Here is a 21543-nt window from a genome sequence, read left to right as displayed (position 1 = left end):
CTCTTTGCGGTGGCTTCTCTTGTTGCCAAGCGTGGGCTCTAGGCACGCGGCTTCAGTAGTTGCAGCACACGTGCTCAGTAGTTGTGCCTCACGGGCTCTACAGCACAGGCTCAGTAGTTGTGGCTCATGGGCTTAGTTGCTCCATGACATGTGGGATCTTCCTGGAGCAGGGATCGAACCTGTGTCCCCTGCATTGGCAGATAGATTCTTAACCACTGCGCCACCAGGGAAGCCCCGCTTTATGGGTTTTCAGTCTTTACCCTTCTTGATGATATGCAGGATCTTACTTGTGTTCTAAATACTAGGTAATCTTGTCTACTATTATGTACTTCCTTTGTATTTATGGAATTGCTCTATTTGATTAAGCTTATGATCTCTTTGAAATGGGGACATTTCTATTTGCGAAGTTTGTAAATAGCTTTCTATAGCAGCCATTCTTTTTTAAAAAATGATGAAAATAGACTCTTTATAGACTATGAAGTAGTATAGACTCTATAAACTATGAGCTAGTATCCTGCCTTGTATGTTGTTGCATCTATTTTTAATTATTTCTGAAGGAAAATATTACTTATCAATATGAGTTGATTTATTAAATCCTAAACATGATAATTAAAGCTGTTGGTATCATGGGCATTTGTTTTGGCAAAACTTCACTCACACCCAGATTGTTATATGTCATGGTTTCAGTTTATAGGATGTGCAGCTGGGAATTTAAAATGCATTGGTGGCATTTAGCTTCAGATGGTCAGAATAACACAGCAGTGCAATGTTACTAATATAATATATCTACACCACTAAATAGAAACCACAAAAACAAAACCCCCTAAAGAAAAAAGTCTGCAGGTCTGATAAAGGAGTAGAATCAAGAAACACTAAAGTGAAACTACTTTTCCCTGCACTGAGTGTGACATGCTCATTTTATGTCCTGGTAATCACTGGGGACTCAGTTCAGTTCAACAGATGTTTACTGAGTACCTGCAAAATACCAGGCCCTCAGGTGTGCACTAGGCATGCATCAGAAATGCAATGTGGTCCTTACTTTAGGGAGTGATTCATAGTCACGATCAAGAGATGGAAAGAAAAGCCCTCAAGTAAAATATAATGTAATTATTTCCATTAGTAGTAAGAACAAATATTATGGAAGTGGTGGGAAGGGAACTATTTGTTGTGCCAGTCAACTCAGGAGTGTCTTCACGGAGTTAACTGGCATTTTAGCTGGACCTCTCAAGGCAAAGGGAGAGAACAGCAGATTGACGGGTGTACACTGAGGTGTGAAACTTTTAGACAGCCCTCCTGGGCACTTAATACAGGACTAGGAAATAACTCTGAACAGTAGCTTGGTGCATTATACTTGGACATAGAGGCTGGCATTCTAGGATGTAAAATAACAGTGTGAAAACGAGTGTAACAGCAATACTGCTGCTAGGTGGGTTTTTGTTACCTTCATGATCTAACAAAATTCTTGTAAATTTGTGGCATGATATATAAATTAGTTTTTCTGAAGGTAGTAAGAACGCTTGTTGATAAGCCAGCCTACACTATGTTTGTTGTATTTTGGAGACTGGAGTTGGCCCCCAGTGTCAAAAACCTTAAAGAAGATAGACCATCAGGAGGCTAACTATTCAAAGGGTTTGTGTTTTCTGTAGTTTTGGGTGTTTGTTTAAATCTTTAGCCTTTGCTTTATTTATTTTTTTAATTGCAATATAGTTGATTTACAATGTGTTAATTTCTTCTGTATAGCAAAGTGATTCAATTATACATATGTATAGATTTTTTAAAATATTCTTTTCCATTATGATTTATCACAGAATATTGAATATGGTTCCCTGTGCTATACAGCAGGACCTTGTTTATCCATTCTATATATAATAGTTTGCATTTGCTAAACCCGTTTTGGGTGTTTTTTTTTTTAAGAGAACTTTATTATTATTATTATTTTTAATTTTATTTATTATTTTTGGGGGGGTACACCAAATTCAATCATCTGTATTTATACACATATCCCCATATTCCCTCCCTCCCTTGACTCCCTCCCCACCCTCCCTCGAGTCCCCCCCCACCCTCCCCATCCCAGTCCTCTAAGGCATCTTCCATCCTCGAGTTGAACTCCCTTTGTTATACAACAACTTCCCACTGGCTATCTATTTTATAGTTGGTAGTATATATATGTCTGTGCTACTCTCTTGCTTCGTCTCAGTTTCCCCTTCACCCCCCGCCCCCTCCCAAACCTCGAGTTCTCCAGTCCATTCTCTGCACCTGCGTCCTTGTTCTTGTCACTGAGTTCATCAGTACCATTTTTAGATTCCATATATGTGAGTTAGCATACAATATTTGTCTTTCTCTTTCTGACTTACTTCACTCTGTATGACAGACTGTAGGTCTGTCCACCTCATGACATATAGCTCCATCTCATCCCTTTTTATAGCTGAGTAATATTCCATTGTATATATATGCCACATCTTCTTTATCCATTCATTTGTTGATGGGCATTTAGGTTGCTTCCATGTCCTGGCTATTGTAAATAGTGCTGCAATAAACATTATGGTACATGTTTCTTTTGGGATTATGGTTTTCTTTGGGTATATGCCCAGGAGTGGGATTACTGGATCAAGAACTTTATTATTTTTTAGCTGTGTTGGGTCTTCATTGCTGCGTGCGGGTTTTCTCTAGTTGCAGCAAGCAGGGACTACCCCTTCATTGTGGTGCATGGGCTTCTCACTGACATGGCTTCTCTTGTGGAGCATGAGTTTTAGGCATGTGGGCTTCAGTAATTGTGGCACACAGGCTCAGTAGTTGTGGCTCATGGGCTCTAGAACGAAGGCTTAGTAGTTGTGGTACACAGGCTTAGTTGCTCTGAGGCATGTGGGATCTTCCTGGACCAGCAATTAAACCCCTGTCCCCCCTGCATTAGCAGGCAGATTCTTAACCACTGTGCTACCAGGGAAGTCCCTGTTTTGGGTGTTTTTAACTTATTATCTCTCCCCTTTACCACCCTGTACTTGTAAAGTAATATATAAACCTAAAGGCCATATATGACAAGCCTACAGCTAACATCATCCTCATTGGTGAAAAGCAGATACATAAAAAGGTGTTCAAGGGACTTCCCTGGCTGTCCAGTGGTTAAGACTCCGTGCTTCTACTGCAGGGGGCATGGATTTGATTCCCAGTTGGGAACTAAGATCCTCCATGCTGCATAGTATGGCCAAAACAAACAAACACAGGTGTTCAGCATCACTAATCATCCGGGGAAACCACAATGAGATATTGCCTCATACCTGTTAGGATGGCTATTATTTTTTTGAAAACGAGAGATAGCAAATGTTGGTGAGGATGTGGAGAAGAGTTGGCATTAATTCTTCTTTGACTGTTGGTGAAGTCATCTGGTCCTGGGCTTTTCTTTGTTGGAAGTTTTTTGATCACTGATTCAGTTTCCTGTTCACATTTTCTGTTTCTTCATGATTCAGTCTGGATAGGTTGTATATTTCTAGGAATTTATCATTTTTTTCCTAGATTATCCAATTTGTTGGCATGTAATGGTTCACAGTAGTCTCTTAGGATCCTTTTATATTTCTGTGATATCATTTGTAATGTCTCCTCTTTCACTTCTGAGTTTATTTCAATCTTTTCTCTTTTTTTCTTAGTCTAGACAGTGGTTTGTCAATTTTGTTTATCTTTTCAAAAAACCAGGTCTTAGTTTATAGATCTTTTCTGTTGTTTTCCTTGTTTCTTATTCATTTATTTCTGCTGTGATCTTCTTTTTCTGGTATTTGGAGTCACTCTCTTTCCGTTCTTTTTTTTATCTTTTCCTCCTCTGACTGGATAATTTCTAATGACCTGTCTTTGAGTCCACAGGTTTTCTGCTTGATCGAGTCTGCTGCTGTTGGCCTGCATGGTTGTCTCCATTTAATTCATTGTGCTCTTCAGCATGCTTGTGTTTTCTAATTTCTCTGTTGAACTTCTTGTTTTGTTTGTGTATTGTTTTCCTAATTTCATTGAGTTTTCTGTCTGCATTTTCTTGTAGCTCACTCAGCTTCGTTAAGACAATTCTGAATTCTTTGTCAGAAAAATCCTAGATCTCTATTTCTTTGGGGTCAGTTCCTGGAAACTTACTGTGTTCCTTTGGGATGTCATGTTTCTTTAATTTTTCACGTTTCTCGTAACCTTGTGTTAATCTCTGTGCATTTGATTGAGCAGACATTACAGACTTTACAGACTGGTTTTAGTCGGGAAAGACCTTCACCTGCAGGTGGGTGCAAGGGCACCAGGTGAGTGCAGTGTATTGGTTCCAGCTCCCGGGAAGGCCCATTGGCATAATGCACATTCAGCTCTATCTGCCGAGGTCAGTGTCCGTAAAGATTGTAATGGCCAAGGGTGCAGATGTCTGCTGCAGCAGAGAGGGCTGTTGGGGTCTTCGGTGGCAAAGGCCACTGGGGACCTCCTGATCGCTCTTTCTCCCACAGTGCATGTCATCGGTGAGGGGATATCTCTTGGCTCTGGGTCTGGCTTTGGAGTGCCCTCATGGTGGCAGTGGTGCCTGAGGTATGGGGATGCTTGGATAAGCCCCAGAGCCAGGAGTGGTGTGTGTGTGCTCACAGAGTGACTGAAGCGTGTGATCCGCTGGTGATGTGAGCACATGTGGAGCAGCCGGGGTCTGGGGTGTGCACGTCTTCTAGGAGGATTGCAGCAGCAGGGTCGCCTTCTCTAGGAGGCCAGCAGCAGCAATGGCTCTTGGTTACCTCTGTGGCAGAAGCTGCCTGTTTCTTTTGCACAGGAAAATGCTGAGGTCCACTCCAGCAAACACTACAGAGTCCTCTACTGTGCAAGCTGTAGGGGTTCCACACTGTCTTGGGCTCAGCCAAGGTCCTCAGTGACCAGGGCGGCCAGGCTCCTCTGCAGAGCAGGCCACTGGTGGCTGCAGTGGTATCCAGTGTGTGGCTTATACTCTGATAGCCTCCACCCTTCTTTGTTCTTAGCCATTTCCAGATGTCTCAGCTAAAGTCCATCTCCTCAGTGATCCCCTCTGTGCACTCATTTTCCATTTTTTGCTGCACTGTGTTGCTGTAGGTTCTTCTTTGACTTTTGCATCTTCTCAGGGCAGTTTTCATTTGTTGATAGCTGTCTAAGTATTGTTTTTTGTGGGGTTACAAAGACCGATATGTCCTCTCTCTTGCTGGCTTCTCTCTCTCCCTGTCCATTTTGTCTCGTTTGTTATCACAGAATTGTTCATAATTTCATTATCTTTTCAAGTTCTGTCGGATGGATTTTTAGTGATGTCCCCTCTCAAACATTCCTGATAGTGGTAATTTAGCTTTTCTTTCCTTTTCCCCTCATTAGTCTGGCCAGGGGTTTATCAATTTTATTGACCTTTGCAAAGAACCAGTTTTTGATTTGATTGGTTTTTCTGTTTTCTGATTCATTGATTTCTGCTCTTATGTTTATTGTTTCTTTCCTTCAGCTTGCTTTGGGCTTATGTGCTTTGTCTTTTCCTAGTATTTTTTTAAGGTGGGAGCTTAGATCGTTAATTTGAAACTTGGCTTCTCATGTAACCATGTATTGGTAAAATACTTTTGGCTGACAGTGAACTCAGCTTTTGGCTGAGAATGACTTCTGCTTTGTCTGAAAAACTTCACTGTCCCCTTTGAAAAGATATTTCATTCTTTATAGAATTCATTAAAAATTTTTTTTTCCTCTTTCAGTCTCTCTATCTGGCTTACGTAGTTTCTGATGAGAAGTTCCTATGTATGTAAATGTTTCTTTGTAGATTTTCTCTTTACTTTTGGTTTACTACTACAGTGTGTCCTGGTAGGCTTTTCTTTATAATTACTCTACTTGTAGATCACTGAGTTTCCTAGAGCTGAGATTTGCTGTTTGTGTGTTAGTTTAGATAATTTGTATTGATCTGTCTTTTAGTGCACTAATTCTTTTCTTGGCTGTGTCCAGTATACTGATAAACTTGTTAAAGGAATTCTTCAAATATGATAGCATATTTTCCTAACATTCATATTTTTATGCTTTTTTATCTCTCTCTAAATTCCCCATCTATTCATGTGCGTTGTCTACCTTCTCAACTAGATCCTTTAGTATGTTAATATAGTCTCTAGTGGGCCAGGTTTGGATTTCATTGTTGTTCTGGTTTCCTTCAGTGTACGACTGTACTGGTAGGCCTGATGTTTCATGTATGGACTTTATATCTTTGAGCTTCACAGGGCCCCAGAAGCTTACTGAATCTCCCCATTCTTGCAAGATATGTCCCTCACCCAGGAGGAAAGGCTCCCCACTCTGCTAATTCACCTACACCTGACCCAGCCTTGAACCTAATGGGTTTCACTTCCCTGCCAGCAGGCAGAATTATTCTCACAAGCCAATCACATCCTCCTATGGGAACCTTCTTCCAGAACCAGGGCATACCTCACCCTCTTGTTACACAAAATCGCACGTCCACAGCCCCTACTGGGCTCACCATTCCCAAGTGCAACCCCTGTGTGGCCCTGCGTGGTGTGTAGTGTCCCGGACCGTGAGTATACGTGACTAATAAACTGCTGTCAGTCTCATCTAGTTTGTCTCCGGTGTCATGTGTCGTATGTCTGACCACCTTCCACTGTTTTGAGGGGCGGGTCACTCCCTCACTGGTGGGATGAATAGGAGGCGCACTGAACATCCACAGACTTCAAAGTCTTACCTGTGCTTACTGTGGGGCCTGGAAGGCAGATGGGTTTTTTTCCATGTTCTTGTCCCATCCTCAGCAGGCTTTGCACTGTATAGCCTTCCTCCACATTTTTGCCTTCCCCTTGGTAGAATGGTTTTGCAGGTCCATGGTGAGGGCACAGGGAGTTTCTTAGTTGTCCTGTTCCTGCCCAGTCTTCAGTAGGCTTTGTGTGCCTGAGTGGAGTTCCCTCAGCAATTCTGCTCTTCTTCCTGCTCCCTTGTGGCAGCTGGTCTCTGCCTTGTGCAGCCTTTTATTAGCAGGGGTTCTTGGATGTGAGCACATTTCCAGTCCCCCTCCATTGGCCACTGTACTTTGCCTGGGACTTGGGGTGGGATGGTTTCTAGTCTGTCTCCAGTGGCAGACACTTTTGCTTTGTATGAGAGAAGGATCTAAGGGAAGGATCTGGGAAGCAAGGGGTTTTCTTGCCTGGTCCCCAGTGGCAGCTGATTGCCACTGTGCACACCCGTACCACCACCAGCGGGCAGGTTTCTTGCTCTGTCCCAATTCTTTCTCCTGAACATCTGATGGAGGGAAGGGGGTGTGTCAGTTCCCTCTGTGCACTGCTTTATTTAGCTTCATCCTCTTACCAAGTTTGGTAAGTTGTGTGTTCATATTCATTCCTTCATTTTTCCTTATGGTTTCCTGTTTTTTTTAAGAACTTTATTGAGATATAATTGACATACGATAAACTGCATATATTTAAAGTGTACAATTTGATATTTTTTTCTTATTAGTAATGTATATATGGCAATCCCAACCTCCCAATCCATCCCACCCCAACAACCCCCCCCCCCCGCCCCAGCTTTCCCCCTTTGGTGTCCATATGTTTGTTCTCTACATCTGTGTCTCTATTTCTGCCTTGCAAACTAGTTGATCTGTACCATCTTTCTATATTCCGCATATATGCGTTAATATACAATACTTGTTTTTCTCTTTCTGACTTACTTCACTCTGTATGACAGTCTCTAGGTCCATCCATGTCTCTACAAATGTCCCAATTTCATTCTTTTTTACAGCTGAGTAATATTCCATTGTATATATGTACTACATGTTCTTTATCCATTCATCTGTTGGTGGACATTTAGGTTCTTCCGTGACCTGGCTATTGTAAGTAGTGCTGCAGTGAACATTGGGATGCATGGTTTCCTTTTTGATCCATGGATTATTTAGAAGTGAGTTCCACATATTTGTAGGGTTGTTTTTTTTCCCATGTATTTTTTGGTTAAGAATTCTAGTTTAATTCTGTTGTGTTCAGAAAATATACTTTGTTAAACACACATGCACACACACATTTTACATTTTGAAGATTTGATTGATTCTGCCCTAGTGTATGATTTGTTGTGGTGAAAGTGCCATGTTGTTTTGAAAAGAACAGATATTTTGCTGTTAGGTATAATATCCTATAAATGCTACTTGGGTCAAGTTTATTGATAGTGTTGTTCAAGTCTTCTGGAGCCTTACTGATTTTCTGTCCATTTGTTCTCTTACTTGTTGAGAGAGCAGTATTAAAAGTCTGTAGCTGTAATTGTAGATTTTTCTATCTTTCCTTTCCGTTGTAGTAGGTTTTTGCTGAGTAATATTCCATTGTATATATGTACCACATATATACTATATATATATATATATATATATATACACATATATATAATATTCTTTAAATATGTTGAATCTCTGTTGGTAGGCACATACACATTTAGGATTGTTATGTTCTTGTGATGAATCGACCTTTTTATCTTTATATCATGCTTCTTTATCCATGGGTAATATTCCTTGTGGCAAAGTCTAATTTCTCTCCTATTAAAATAACCACTCCAGATTTATTTTGTTTCCATCCTTTTACTTTTATTTTATTTATGTCCAAAGTGGGCTTTTTGTAGGCAGAATACAGTTGAATCTTTTTTTTTCCCCAACCAATCTAACAATCTCTGCCTTTACTTGGAGTGTTTAGACCACTTGCCTTTAATTATTAATAATATAATTATCAGTTTAAATCCATCATTTTACTATGAGTTTTTCATTTGTCCCATTGTTCTTTGTTCTTTCCCCCCTTTTGATTAATTTTTATGACTCCCATTTCATCTCTACTGGTGGCTTACTAATTAAACTTTTGTTTAGTGGTTACAATATACATCTTTAGCATACCACAATTTACCTTCAAGTGAAATACTACTTAGATCACATAGACTATAAGAACCATGAAACAGTACACGTCTAGTTCCTCCTTCCCATTCTTGTGCTTTTGTTTATTGCTGTGCATGTTCTAAGTCTCACAGTGCATTATTACTGTTTCTTGCTTTAGGCAATCAGTGATCTTTTAAAGAGATTAATCCCCCCCCCATATTTATGTACTTATTGTTACTTGGTTTTTTTTTTTAATTAAAATACTGAGTTTATTTCACGTATATACTTTTGTCTCCCCACCATTTCCATTTCTCTGACCACCACTACTACTATGTCCTGTCATAACATTCCATACATACTTAAAACCAAGCAAAGGGTGGAGTTCCATCTTTAAAAACTAACAGGCATTTTGGACACCACATTCTTGGCAGAGGAACCTGGACAGCATTTTTCAAACACGGTAGGGCAAGTTCTCACTCTGCATTCTAAAAAGGACAGCCACACATCAACTGTTACAGAAGTGAAATAAGATGGAAAATTTTAACAAACTGTGTAAACTCTTTTCTTAAAGAGACTTCCTCCACTGCCAGAGATCTTGAATAGCTTCCTGGTCAGTCATCCGGAAACAGTTCTTCATATAATTGACGAACTTGGCTTCCACTTTGGGAAGGGAACCACCTTTTTCTATACTTGCTTGCATTTTTGCTTTCATGTCTTCTACAGAGCTAGGTCCTTTCGGCATTTTGGGAGTTTTTTCTTGTTTTTTGAAGGATTCTTGACCTTTTAATCTTGGGGTTGATGGTTTTGAGTCTTTTCCTTTCTGATTTGATTTTTGTGCATTTTTGTCTGGAGGATCTCGTACAGATTTCTCTACTGGAGCTTTTTCTTCAGCTTCCTCATCACCAAAGTCAGCATCATCTTCATCTTCATCAGCAGCAAGTTTTACTTGTTTCTGCTACCACTTCCAGGGGCAGAACACTTTCCAGATATATTTAGGAGTTTCACATCCTCCTCCTCTTCATCTTCTGACTCTGCATCCTCCTCCACAGCTACTAAGTGCTGCCCACTAATGTGCACAGGCCCTGAACCACACTTCAACCGTAAGACCACAGGTGGTGTTATTTCAGAGCCCCCAAGAGAAACCGTTGGCTGTACAGACATTTTCAAAGTTGCCAGTGTTACTTTAATTGGACTGCCTTCATAATTCGTCGCCTCTGCTTCAACAGTGTGCGATTCATCCTTTGCCCCAGCCCCTCAACTGACCGTTCTTAAAGATGACTGGTGCTCATTTTCATCGTTATCCACCTTAAAGTGATGATCTTTGTCGGCCTTTAGTTCACAACTGAAAAGATAGTTCTGGGGCCTCAGAGGACTCATGTCCATGTCCATCGACTCTTCCATGGGTTGGTGGCACGCACTTAGGTGGGAGAGAAGGAGACAGAGATAAATGACTACTGTCCCGAAGAACGGCCACGCAGGATGGAATCACACCAGGGCTATTGTTACTTATTTTTAAAAAATTTACCGTTTCTGTCTCTCTTCCACCATCAGTTTCCACCACCACCAATGGGGGATTTCTCAGGTCTCGGGCACTGGCTCAGTTCTTTCTGATGAACACCTGATGGAGATCTCTGCCAAATGTGTTTGGATTCCCCTTGTGTCTAGAGCTTCCACAGATGCTAAACAGTTGTCCTAGCCCACTATTGACCTTTAATAATTTGGTAAATTTTTTGTTGTTCTTACCTTTGTTTTTCTTCATCACCTGTTTCTTTTATGCTCTGCCAAAGTAAATATAGGTAATGAGTCCTGTCTCTCCTTGGAGTGGCTTGGGAATTTAGTTCAGGTGATTGTCTTGTAATCTTAGCTCTCTGATGGACTAAAGAGTTGATGTGGTTTTCTGAACTATCTATTTCTTTCTTCATCTTTAGAGTGGGGATGACATTCTCTTGTGGATTTCTACAGCCTAAACAGGACCTGAAATATGCAGAGGAATTCAAAGTACAAAATAGCAGTCCTTCTCCCTTCATACAGTGGAGTCCTTTGCCATAGAAACCCCTTTCAGCAAAGGGTATTTCCTGGCTCTTGTGTCATTTAGACTTCACTTGCAGATAAGAAAATGTAGGGGCTATTTTAAACAGAATGAGATTTACCTTTAGAAATTAGATACTTAAAATCATTGACAGGGTTGGAGAAGTAGGCTCAAGCTGGATCTTAGAATAATCCCACAGAAATGGTTCCACAAGTGAGCTCTTACCTCTGCCCCATCTGGAAATTGAGAAGCTGCTGGGTTACCTTCTGAGCCAGGATCACACTACTTTAGCCATGATCTTGAGACAGGAAACTTCTAACAGAGTCATTGGCTCTAGAACAATTTTGTGCCTCCTACTTCTACTGCAGCAAAACGGATCCCTTGTGCATCATCCACTCGATGCCTGCTTAATTCACTTCTGAATTTGTCTTATACATCTGACTGGCAGAAATAAATCCAAGGAGGTCTTGGAAATATAACATTTGGATTTTAGGCTTTGCAGCATAAGAAAATGAACGACGAGGAAGTTGCAAAGGATACTGAGCAAGTCATAGTTAGAGACAACAGAATCCACTTGAGTGAGCTAGTTTGAGGAGAAAGAAATTTATTAAAGGGTGTCAGAAGGCTAACAGGCTTCCAGAAGGGCCAGGGACCCATGTTGCCATGCCTGGTCCAGCCAGGACTTGTGAAGCTGGGAGCAGCACCTAACCCCACAGTGGCAGCGCTCTAGCAGGAGCCCCACCACAGCCTCTGCTGCCTCTGCCCACCAGTCTTGCTTGGTTTCTGTTCTGCTGTGACTCTGTCAGTAAGTGCCCCGTATCTAGGGTCTAATCTTAGAACACCCCACTTTTTACCCATTTTGTATTAGAGTGCTTTTGATTATAAGTGAGAGAAACTCAACCTCATCTTGTTTAGAATAAAGGTTAGATATTTTGGTTACATTAGTCAGGGTTCTTAGTTGCTAAGTACAGAATTCATTATATGTAATTTAAACCAAAAGGCATATAGGATATTAGGTTCTCATAAAATCTCTGGGACGACTAGAGAACCAAGTTTGGATGCTACACTTCCAGAAACAGTGGAAAGGCCCATGCCATCTGCTGCTTGGAATCCATGATGTCAAGCATGGACGACAGAAAGGTCAACACAGATGCCGCAGAAGAACATGGTATCTCAGCCATTGTTCTTGCCAAACTCTCCAGTCTCCCTGCATGCAGCCTTATTCTCATGTTGCTGACTTCTGTATCTCAATGTCATTCATGTTTGTCAGCTTGGCCAAACCTGGCCTGTATGTCTGCATCCTTGTTCAAGAGTATCTGGGGAAAATGTAGTTAGAGCTTCAAGGAAGGTGAGCTGGAAGCAAGTTGGACATGAGTGTACAGTTTCTGCCACCACCCACTTCTTTGACTACTTACCATCCATCCTTGCCTTCTGTACATGCTTCCTTTCCATACGTCAACTTTTAAACAATAGTAATTATCCCTGAATCATTAGAAAACATGGTACTATTTCCTTAAGTGGGGAGGCTTAATTAATGTCACAGCATCCATCTCTGGTTGATGTTTATTCTTCTTCTGTTTTAGCCACAACCCTGTCTGTATAGCTTGTAACTTCTGCATTGTTATAAAGGTAAAAACACCACCACCAACAGACCTTATATAAAAATGGAAAGGGAATTGAGTGCAGAAGGAAAACAATTATACGGAGCAAGGAAGGAAATATAGATAGCTTCTTTAGTCTTTCTTTCTCCCTTTGTGAAACGCTTCCTGAGGCCTTCATTGTCGTTCAAAATAGACCCCGACACCCCACCCCACCCCTGCCCCGGTATCTTAGATGTCTTAGGTATCTCCCCTCAGTATCTTAGGTGGCCAGAGTTCTTAGTCTGGTGGAGTGACCCAAACCTTCATTCCTACAGGTTCTGGGCCCCGGTTAAAAGTGGTTTTCTGTGGGAATAAGTCATTCATTAGTCTGTGTGTGGTATTGCTAGCCAGTGCATTTCAGGCAGAAAAGGCAAATCATATCTAGAATAATTGTCCGTTCAATGAAGACAGATAACTGCTATTCCAGGATGCTGAGAGTCTCTTCTAACTGACATGTTACCGGCAGTGGTGCCATGTCGGAGGCCCAGTGTACTCTGTTCCTTGCAGATTAGACGCTTGGAGTAATCAGATCAGAATCCATGAGAGGACATCCCTGTGGTGGCATCCACACGTGTGTGCCATTTTGTTTATGTGTCCGTTGAGCAGTCATTGGGTGGCTGGGGAAAGAGGCTGGCTGATAGCTGTAGAGATCATCTTATCCAACAGAGGAATGAGAAAGCTCCTTTGCAGAGGAGCCTTTGTGAGCATGGGGGCTCAAATATCCTCACACCCAGGCCCACCCTCAGACCAGAAGTCTGTTCCACAAACCTCCTTTCTAAGCCTCATTGTTACCAGTCCTCTAATCTGATTCCTTTTAAGTCCCTGACCATTGTGACAAGTAAATAACCGTTGTCCACGGATGGGTATGGATTTGTACCTCTGGCCATCTCTCTCGCAACTCAGAGTAGGAAACCAGATGTCCACTCTAATGTTCTGTCCTCCAAAAGGCTCTCCAGTCTTCACTGTGCTTCAGAATCACTCCTGCTTGGGGCTGACATGCTGCAACAGAGTAATCCCAAATGGTGCCAGTACATCATGCAGAGCCATCTGCCACACGGATTTTTTCCTCCTCAGTGGACGTGTCGTAGGGAACTCCCGCGAAGGCTGAGTGAGGGTTGAAGGAGAAATGATACTACATCAGGAGTAGACACACTGAGATATGACCTACACTCCTCCTTGATGAGAGTGTGGTGGTGCTGAGTACAGCTGATCAGGACTTTATGGCTTAGATAAAATCTGGTTCATGAGGAAGCTCAGGTTACAGGGTCGCTTGGTTTTCTTTTCTCAGGCTTCCAGGTAAATTGCATGCCAAGGGCTATTTCCCAAAAGAAGAATCATTAGGAGATAAGCGGTCTTGGCTTGCCTAAAACCCTAGGAGACTGTGTCTCAGCTGTCCTATGAGGTCTTCCCGCAGTCAGCTCCTTAGCACCACCTCTCAGACACTTTCAGCTCCATTAGATTGCTTGTTAAATTGGAGAAAATTGCATTTGCTTTAACTGCAATCCAAATGCCAGCTGTGCCTATCTGTTCCTGTAAGGAGACCACATTGGTTGAAGTTGCCACCCAATTAAGCTTAAAAATAATTTCCTTTTTCTAAACTCCATTTATTTTCTCTTCAGACCAAACAGGTGAGTTAAATGTGGAGGTGATAGGAATGGCATGGATGTTGTATGTGTGGGTCATAAACAGAGCCCTAGCTGCTCTGGGATCTGGGCAGAACTATTTTCACTCTAACCCCAGTGGTACATTAGGGCAAGCTGGGGAGTCAGAGGGTGCTGAGTCATCAATAAAATCTGCCACCACAGCTAAAAATCGGATGTTAGCAGTCATTTTGTTTGGTCTGCCCTGATTTGCATCTTGGATAACTAACAGATTTCCCTTTACAAAGGGACATAGTGAATATATTCTTTCATTGTGGATCTCATTAAGTAAAGGCTCATTTGGCCATTTTTGAATAATTATGGAAAATAGCAGACAAGCTTCCTATTTTTCTCATATGTACCACACTTGGCTATACTCTTTTTCAAAGATTTAGGTTTTCATTTTATTTACAACAAAATACATCAAAATAGAGCAGTTTTGGAAAGGATGATAAATATTATACCGGAGACCAATGACCCCCAATAGGTGGCATCTTTGGAAGTTAAAGAACTCAGTCCAGATTCTTTTTAAAATATCATTTCTAAAAATTGTATTTCAACCCTACCTATAGCCCAAGAAAAACTGAGGAACTCATGAAATATTATCAGTCATAAGGTTTATACTTTTTAATGAAATGGGAGTTGAGAAATGGAATGTGTTGTATCAGCATCTCTAGCTGAGTAGAAGTTGATTGGGGACCCTTTGTTCAGAATTAATTTCAGTTTTCTCAAAGATTTCTTCTAGGATGCATCTTCCGTGTGGATTATTGGCTCCTTATTTTTAAGAAGTGGTTTTAAAGGAAAACTGTTTCTACAGTAGCTTGTTTTCATTATCATGTTAAATATTTTTTCAGCTCCCTTGGAAATCATTGACTAGCATCATTGAATATTATTACATGTGGAAAACTACTGACAGATATGTGCAACAGGTAATTTTTCCATATTTACTACCAATACAGTTGTGTTAAAATGAACTTTCTATTTATACATTAATATTTCTTAGCAGTGTACTTCGTTTTAAATTTGTTTTGTTTGCTTTATCTCTTCTAGACCATTTTAAACTACATGATTTCATATCTATAACGTACTACTTTAAGATTTTAGTCTCAATATTTTCTTTACTTCAGATTCCATTATGATAAATATTTTGGACAGATAGCAGGGAAAGATACCACTAGAGAGGTATTATTTTCCTTGCAGGTGCCTGGTGCTTCATCTCTGTGAGAGTATAGTTGACGGGAATGACTTAAAATGTGTAAAAGATCTTCTGAACCCCCCTGGACATTTCTGTGGTTGTACCCCCTAAGTGTTTGACCTTAACTGTAGTAGTTAGTCTTTACTAGTTTGATGCTTCAAACATAAACACATAACTTTTTTTCCCAAAATTATCACTAACAACGGAAAATCGTTCATTTTGTAAATTCTCCTCAAATGTCCCAAATTGAGGTATTTCTTTCAGTTACCTATTTTGAGTAATACTGTTTTGGGGAGAGAGGTACATTTTCCTCAAGTGACCTCATTCAGTATATTATATTCTTCTAGTTACTTGTTAGAACTGGTAAAGAAAGGGGAAAGTATATTTAAAACAGACATTATTTTTCCTAAGTATGTGATCACCCAATGGCAAATATTAGATGCTATAAAAATACAATGTAAGGATCACTTTAAAAATTACCATAGTGAGTTGTTGAGGTTGTGAATAGGGAATAGATACCTATGACTTGTTGAAAAATTCCCAGTGCCAACATCATATATAATTCAGAAAGTGCTTATTTCAAACTAGCATCCAAATCTGGGCAGGATGGTTCTTTAGGACATTAGTTCACCATCTTATCTTTTGGCTTCCCTATCTATAATAAAGTCATCCCCCCATGCTCCCACCCCCCATGCTAATTTCAAACAATTTAGGTAAATGTGAAGATCACGTGCTCTGGAAAATCTGTGTTATTCAAAGTGAAAAGTGTCCCTAAAGATGGTGGTTATGATGGCATGAAGGATGGTTGAAAAGTGTTTGGATAAAATTATTTCCAAAAATTTCACCTTCTTCTTTAAAAGTTTTAAGTTGTCTCCTTAAATATTTTTGTTTCCTTGTCATTGAGCAAATGGAGGATTGCCTTATATTCTGATGTCTTCATTTTGAATATCTACCATACATTATTTTCCTTCCCTATTTGCATTTATTATTGTGTTGATCAGTCTCTGGATTTGATTGTATAATCTTCTTCCCATTCCTTTCCATGCATTTGACTCCTAATTGGTTCCTAAAAATCTGACATGAGCTCAGCCAAGCTTTAAAGTTTACTGCATATCTCCCAACATTTGAGGGTAAATGCTTATTTAATTGGACTTAGATTAGTTACTGTCTCTTTCTTTTGCGTGGACTTTGGAAACTAATCATCTCTGAATAATTTTCTAAAAGCAAAGATTATGCATTTTTTTTTTCCTACCAGAAAGGCAAAAAAGAAATAAAATAGAAACAAAATGTGAAAAGTAAAAATGGTTGCTTATAAGTCCTTTTATCTACTTATGGAGGAATAGGAAATGGAGTTGTTCATTATTTTTAAAATTTGTGTCTAAAATGTATTTAATGCTCGTAGCTCTGTACCTCAGAATCTAGAGATTTTTCTCACAAATTACTGCAGTTTAAGAAAAGCTTAAACTGCTCATGAAAGAAAAGCTCATCTTAAAAAGGCAATTTTTGAATTATACTTTAAACGTTTTATTTTCTTGTGAATTTTTTTAGATGAAGTGGTAATAATTATTTGACATTGTGTGTAAAATATTTTATCTGTCTTTTGAATTAGAAGCGTCTAAAAGCAGCAGAAGCTGAGAGTAAGCTGAAACAAGTCTATATCCCAACTTAGTAAGTAATGGAAATCTTTTAAAATATTTGCCATGGTATTAATTCTATCCAAAGCAAAATATGTACATTTTGGTCAGTTTCAGCCAAATTTGAATTTCTTTATGTATCTTATTTTCTTCCACTACAAAGCACTATTTGCTTTCCATTATAGTACCACTGCAATGATTTTTTTTAGAAAGAAAAATGGCTGGTGGGGGAAACCCCAAGTCAACTAACAGAAGGACCAAAGGAAACATGCCATCAAAATCCCTTCAGGGAGGGATTTCCCTGGCAGTCCAGTGGTTAAGACTCTGCGCTTCCATTGCAGGGGACATGGGTTCGATCCCTAGTCAGGGAACTAAGATCCCACATGCCATGCAGCACAGCAAAAACAAACAAACAAACAAACTAAAAAAAAAAAAACTCCAGGGAAAGTGTTAGAAAACTAACCTATGAAAATATTATTTGAAGCAAATGTGTTTCAGAAAGCTAGCGACTTTTGAAACTTCTGTATTGCATAATGTATTTTGTTTGGGTAATGTACATTGCCCTTTTGGGGTATGTTGTTTATTTGATTGAGGATTTTACATTGTTTGCTTGGGGAAAGGGTTAGGGGATGTAATTAGAATCAAACTTTGTAAATATTGGGTAAATAACAAATAGATTTCGATTGTTTCAGATGCCTAGCATTTTATCATTATTATCCTCTGGGTTGAGAAATCCTTGTCATATCAAAATGAATGCCAATTGTCTTTTATTTGCTACATTTTAAGTGAATTATCCTTTTTTGAGGTCATGAGTTTGACAGTTCATTTCTTCAGGAAACTTTAGTTTATTGAGCACCATGTCTATAGTGCTATCCTAGGTTCTTTGGGGATTATAATGACATTTACTAAGTTTTGTGTGTTGATTCCAGCTTTTTCACTCTTTGAGCTCAGTACAGTTGTTTTATACCTAGCCTTTTGTTTACTGAATTTTGATATATTAATACATATTTTTATATACAGGAGGCCTCATAGACAATGAATTGTTATATTTCTTATTAATCTTTTGTCTCAAGATAGATAACATGTGATTTATAGGGTCCATAATTTTTATTCAGAGCTGTAATGTCCTTTCTGCAGAGTGGCTTCTAATATTTTAGAAAATTATATGTTTTATTTGACTAATCTGTAAAAGAGCAACTCTCCAAAGAAAACACTGTTGTGATTCATGTGTCTTAGATTTTCAAAAACAAGCATACTAGCTTTCTTATACTTTGTAATGCTGTCACATCAAAGGAAAAGTACATTTAGCCAGTTTTCACCAAATAACCCAGATAATTGTTTCTATTCTGTTTTGTAGTTTCCAACTGAAAACTCTAGGAGGAGAAATACGTTCTGTCTGGTTTAAAATGTGTTTTTAAAACCAATTTGTCTTCAAAATACATTGCTGGCACAGGTTAGAAGTGTAAATAATAGCCCTGTTTATAGAATAGGGCCCTCAATGCACACAAAGGTTAAATGATTTCTTTTGGGGTGGTGATGGGGTGTCAGCTAAGAGTTACAGTAACAACGCCAGAAAGAAATCTTAATTTGTCATCAGGCCAAGTTTACATATTAGGCTTTCACTGGTAAATGTAAGTGTGGGAATGAAAAATAGCAAAAAGGAAACTCACGAGCCTACTCTGTGCCGAAACTCCAGTGTCTTAATAGTCGTGGACTCTCATTACTTTACTAGCCACAGGAAGATAGAGTATGGTCTGCAGTTAGTCAGTCAGCATTCATTACTAACAAATAATTTGCTAATTTACTTTGTTTATTTTCTGCCTAGCAAATAGACATGAAAGCTCCTCTAGAATGAAAGCTCCTTGATAGAATGAAAGCTCCTTGATATCGGCACTTTTGTTTACTGGGCACTGAATAAATATATGTTAAATGAATCATGAGTGTATTGAGGACATACTGTGTACACCTGTGCAGTATTCTTGGGCAAGGCTAATAAGCTGGGGAGTTAGGCTCCCCCAGATGGATAAAAGTGAGCCATGTTTGCACGGTAAATACCAAGACAGTCTGGACTACATGTTCCTGACAAATTATGGCCTCTGGAAATCTGATAGATATACCTTTTTCCTCTTAAAAAGAAATGCCTCAAATACATTTACTGGCTTTTCTGATTTCAATCTTGCTCATAAAAATTCAAACATAATAGAAATCACCAGTGGTCACAGTCTCCTGAAATGCTAACTTTTACCTCTTGAGATATGCCGTGCTGATATCCACGGTGTCTCTGTTGGACATGTGGCTTTTGTGCAGTTCCCTTAAGAGCCAGTGTGTGGAGTCAGTAGGTGTCACACCAGCAGCAGGAATGGGACAGTGGTTTTCTCTAAACATAACACACTGCCTTTGCCTTAATTTATTTAATCCAAAAATTATTTTCTCAGAATTTTTGATAAGTGATAAAAGTTTAATAACTTGTATCTTTCACAATTATCAGAGGGTGTCCTAAGGAAATTGTGTTTGGGTGGAGAAGAGATATGGTGTGTTTATTTTGTGAGTGTCAGGCTTAAGAGATTGGTTTTTACATAACCTTGGTTTATAAAGATAAATGGTTTGGGTTCATTTTAACACCTTACTTTTACCAGTTTATTTCTTCTTCACCAAACATTCAAATGTTTATTTATGTGTAGTTAAGTCAGTAATGAAATGTAGAGCCTTTTGCCTTGTTAATGCAAGTCGTTTTTATCACTTCACTTTATATTTCATTGAAAGCAGCAAACCAAATCCCAACCAAATATCTGCCAGCAATGGCAAACCTGGTGCCGTGAATGGAGCCGTGGGAACCACATTCCAACCACAGAACCCACTCCTCGGGCGAGCCTGTGAGAGCTGCTACGGTAAGTTTTCTTCACTGGAGATCTCCCCCACCCCGTCCTTTGAGGCCTGTTGTGGGTTAAGGGCAGGGAACTGTGCTGGCACTGCCAGGTGGGAGATGCGGGAGGTCAGCACTGCGCAGAGGGCAAAATAACATACTTCAGAGTGAATAGATGCCCGTCCTTACCTTCCGCCTGGACACTGAATTTTAAGGTATTGGGTTTCCTTCGATTTGCTTCTGTGGTGTCTTGGGTTTGTTAAGTATTCCACAGCAGTGTGTGCTAAGCCGCATTCAGAGCTATTATTAGCTTTGTGCAAACCATGGTCTCACAAAATATACCAAACCCCTTTTGGTGTTTCTCAATATATTTTGACAAATTAAAGGCTCCAGATAATTCTGTAGGAAAGACCGCATGTAGATAAACTGCTATTTATAATCCTCAGACCAGGTTCCCTTAGAGCACTGGCTTGGGAGATGCTATTTTATGATGTTTTTGGCCTCAGGGCCCCAGTGTATTTGTCAAGTATTTATCCATGTAAAAAAGCTACCCAATGCCAGCAGTGTTATATTTGCCCTGGATGTTAAATTGGGTTGGTGAGATGAACTGTTAGGTAGTTGATTTTTTTTTTTTTTTTTTTTGGCTTCAGGGCATGTGGGGTTCCCCAACCAGGGATTGGACCCATGCCCTCTGCAGTGGAAACACTGAGTCTTAACCACTGGACTGCCAGGGAAGTCCCAGATACTTTTTTTATATTTATTTAAAACCTCAAACAACAATATAATCTCTTAAATGGGCCAGTGGTGACATGATCATCTGTGTTTCCTTCCTGTCAAAGTGGCCTGGGGTGGAAGAGGGAAGGACACTCATATTTATTAAAAGTCTGCTTGGTGCCCAGTTTTTGTCTCTCAGCAGCTCCTTGGCGGGGGCGGTGTGGTGGTAACTGGCTGCCCTAGGGACATGGGGATGAGGGACGTTTTTGACTCTGCTGCATACCCCACACCAGGCTCCAGCATTAGAAAAGGCTTTTAAAGCCAAACCATATGATTATCTTTTCTGCAATCAAGGAAGGTGTGAGCCAGACAGATTGCTGTCTTCATAGAAATAGCACATGTTTAACCATTTTTTGCACCATGGGAGAACAAAGGGAAACACTTTGTGGAAAATTAAATTTTTTTGGTCAGAATTTTACATGGATTGCATAATTGTTTTTGAATTGGAAATTCTTAGATTTTGAACTTTATATTTAAATGAAAATAAGAAGAATTCTGCAGACACGTAGTGGCTTGGTGCATCTTATTTTTGCCTCACAAACCCCTTTCATGTTATATGTAGTCTCATGTATCCCTTTAAATAATTATTCCACCATTTTTATGCGTGTATGACAAATAAGCAATTTTAATTTTATATTTTAGGTCCATGTATTCAACAGTCTATTATAAAATGCATCTTAATATAATATACATGTAAGATTTCTATAAAGATTTATCTTTATAGAAAGATAGAATTTGGTGGTTTCTATTTGTCACTCTTTAATTGAATTTGAGTTAATTATATAAAGAGAAAGGCATTTGTTGACATTAAAATGTCATGATTAATTTGGGTAAAAATGTATATTTTAAATACCTGTGAAATTTTATATTCAGAATCCAAAATAGGTCCGTGCCTAATGTTTAGGATTCTTAAAATTTATGTTTAAAAAAAAAAACAACCT

At 39.5% G+C, this 21543-nt stretch overlaps 1 protein-coding gene and 1 pseudogene across 8 annotated transcripts in view; one reads left to right on the top strand and one right to left on the bottom strand.

Moving 5' to 3' along the window:
* MTA3 (metastasis associated 1 family member 3) overlaps positions 1-21543 on the top strand; it is a 159243-nt gene that overhangs the window by 111129 nt on the left and 26571 nt on the right. For 5 of the 8 annotated variants that reach the window (XR_009054597.1, XM_057740918.1, XM_057740913.1 and 2 more), the window contains 3 exons: positions 14991-15065; positions 16941-16999; positions 19729-19853. Coding sequence is in view for 7 of the 8 variants with exons in the window: in XM_057740918.1 (XP_057596901.1) it covers positions 14991-15065; positions 16941-16999; positions 19729-19853 (259 nt within the window). In the remaining variant the exon portion in view is untranslated. The remainder of the gene's footprint in view (positions 1-14990; positions 15066-16940; positions 17000-19728; positions 19854-21543) is intronic. The other 3 variants (XM_057740916.1, XM_057740914.1, XM_057740917.1) reach the window with 1 other exon arrangement.
* Positions 9393-10228, bottom strand: LOC130856504 (nucleophosmin-like; annotated as a pseudogene).

The sequence above is a fragment of the Hippopotamus amphibius genome, chromosome 7 (genome assembly GCF_030028045.1).
Source record: "Hippopotamus amphibius kiboko isolate mHipAmp2 chromosome 7, mHipAmp2.hap2, whole genome shotgun sequence".
NCBI lineage: Eukaryota > Metazoa > Chordata > Mammalia > Artiodactyla > Hippopotamidae > Hippopotamus > Hippopotamus amphibius.
This window is presented reverse-complemented; position numbering and strand designations above follow the sequence as displayed.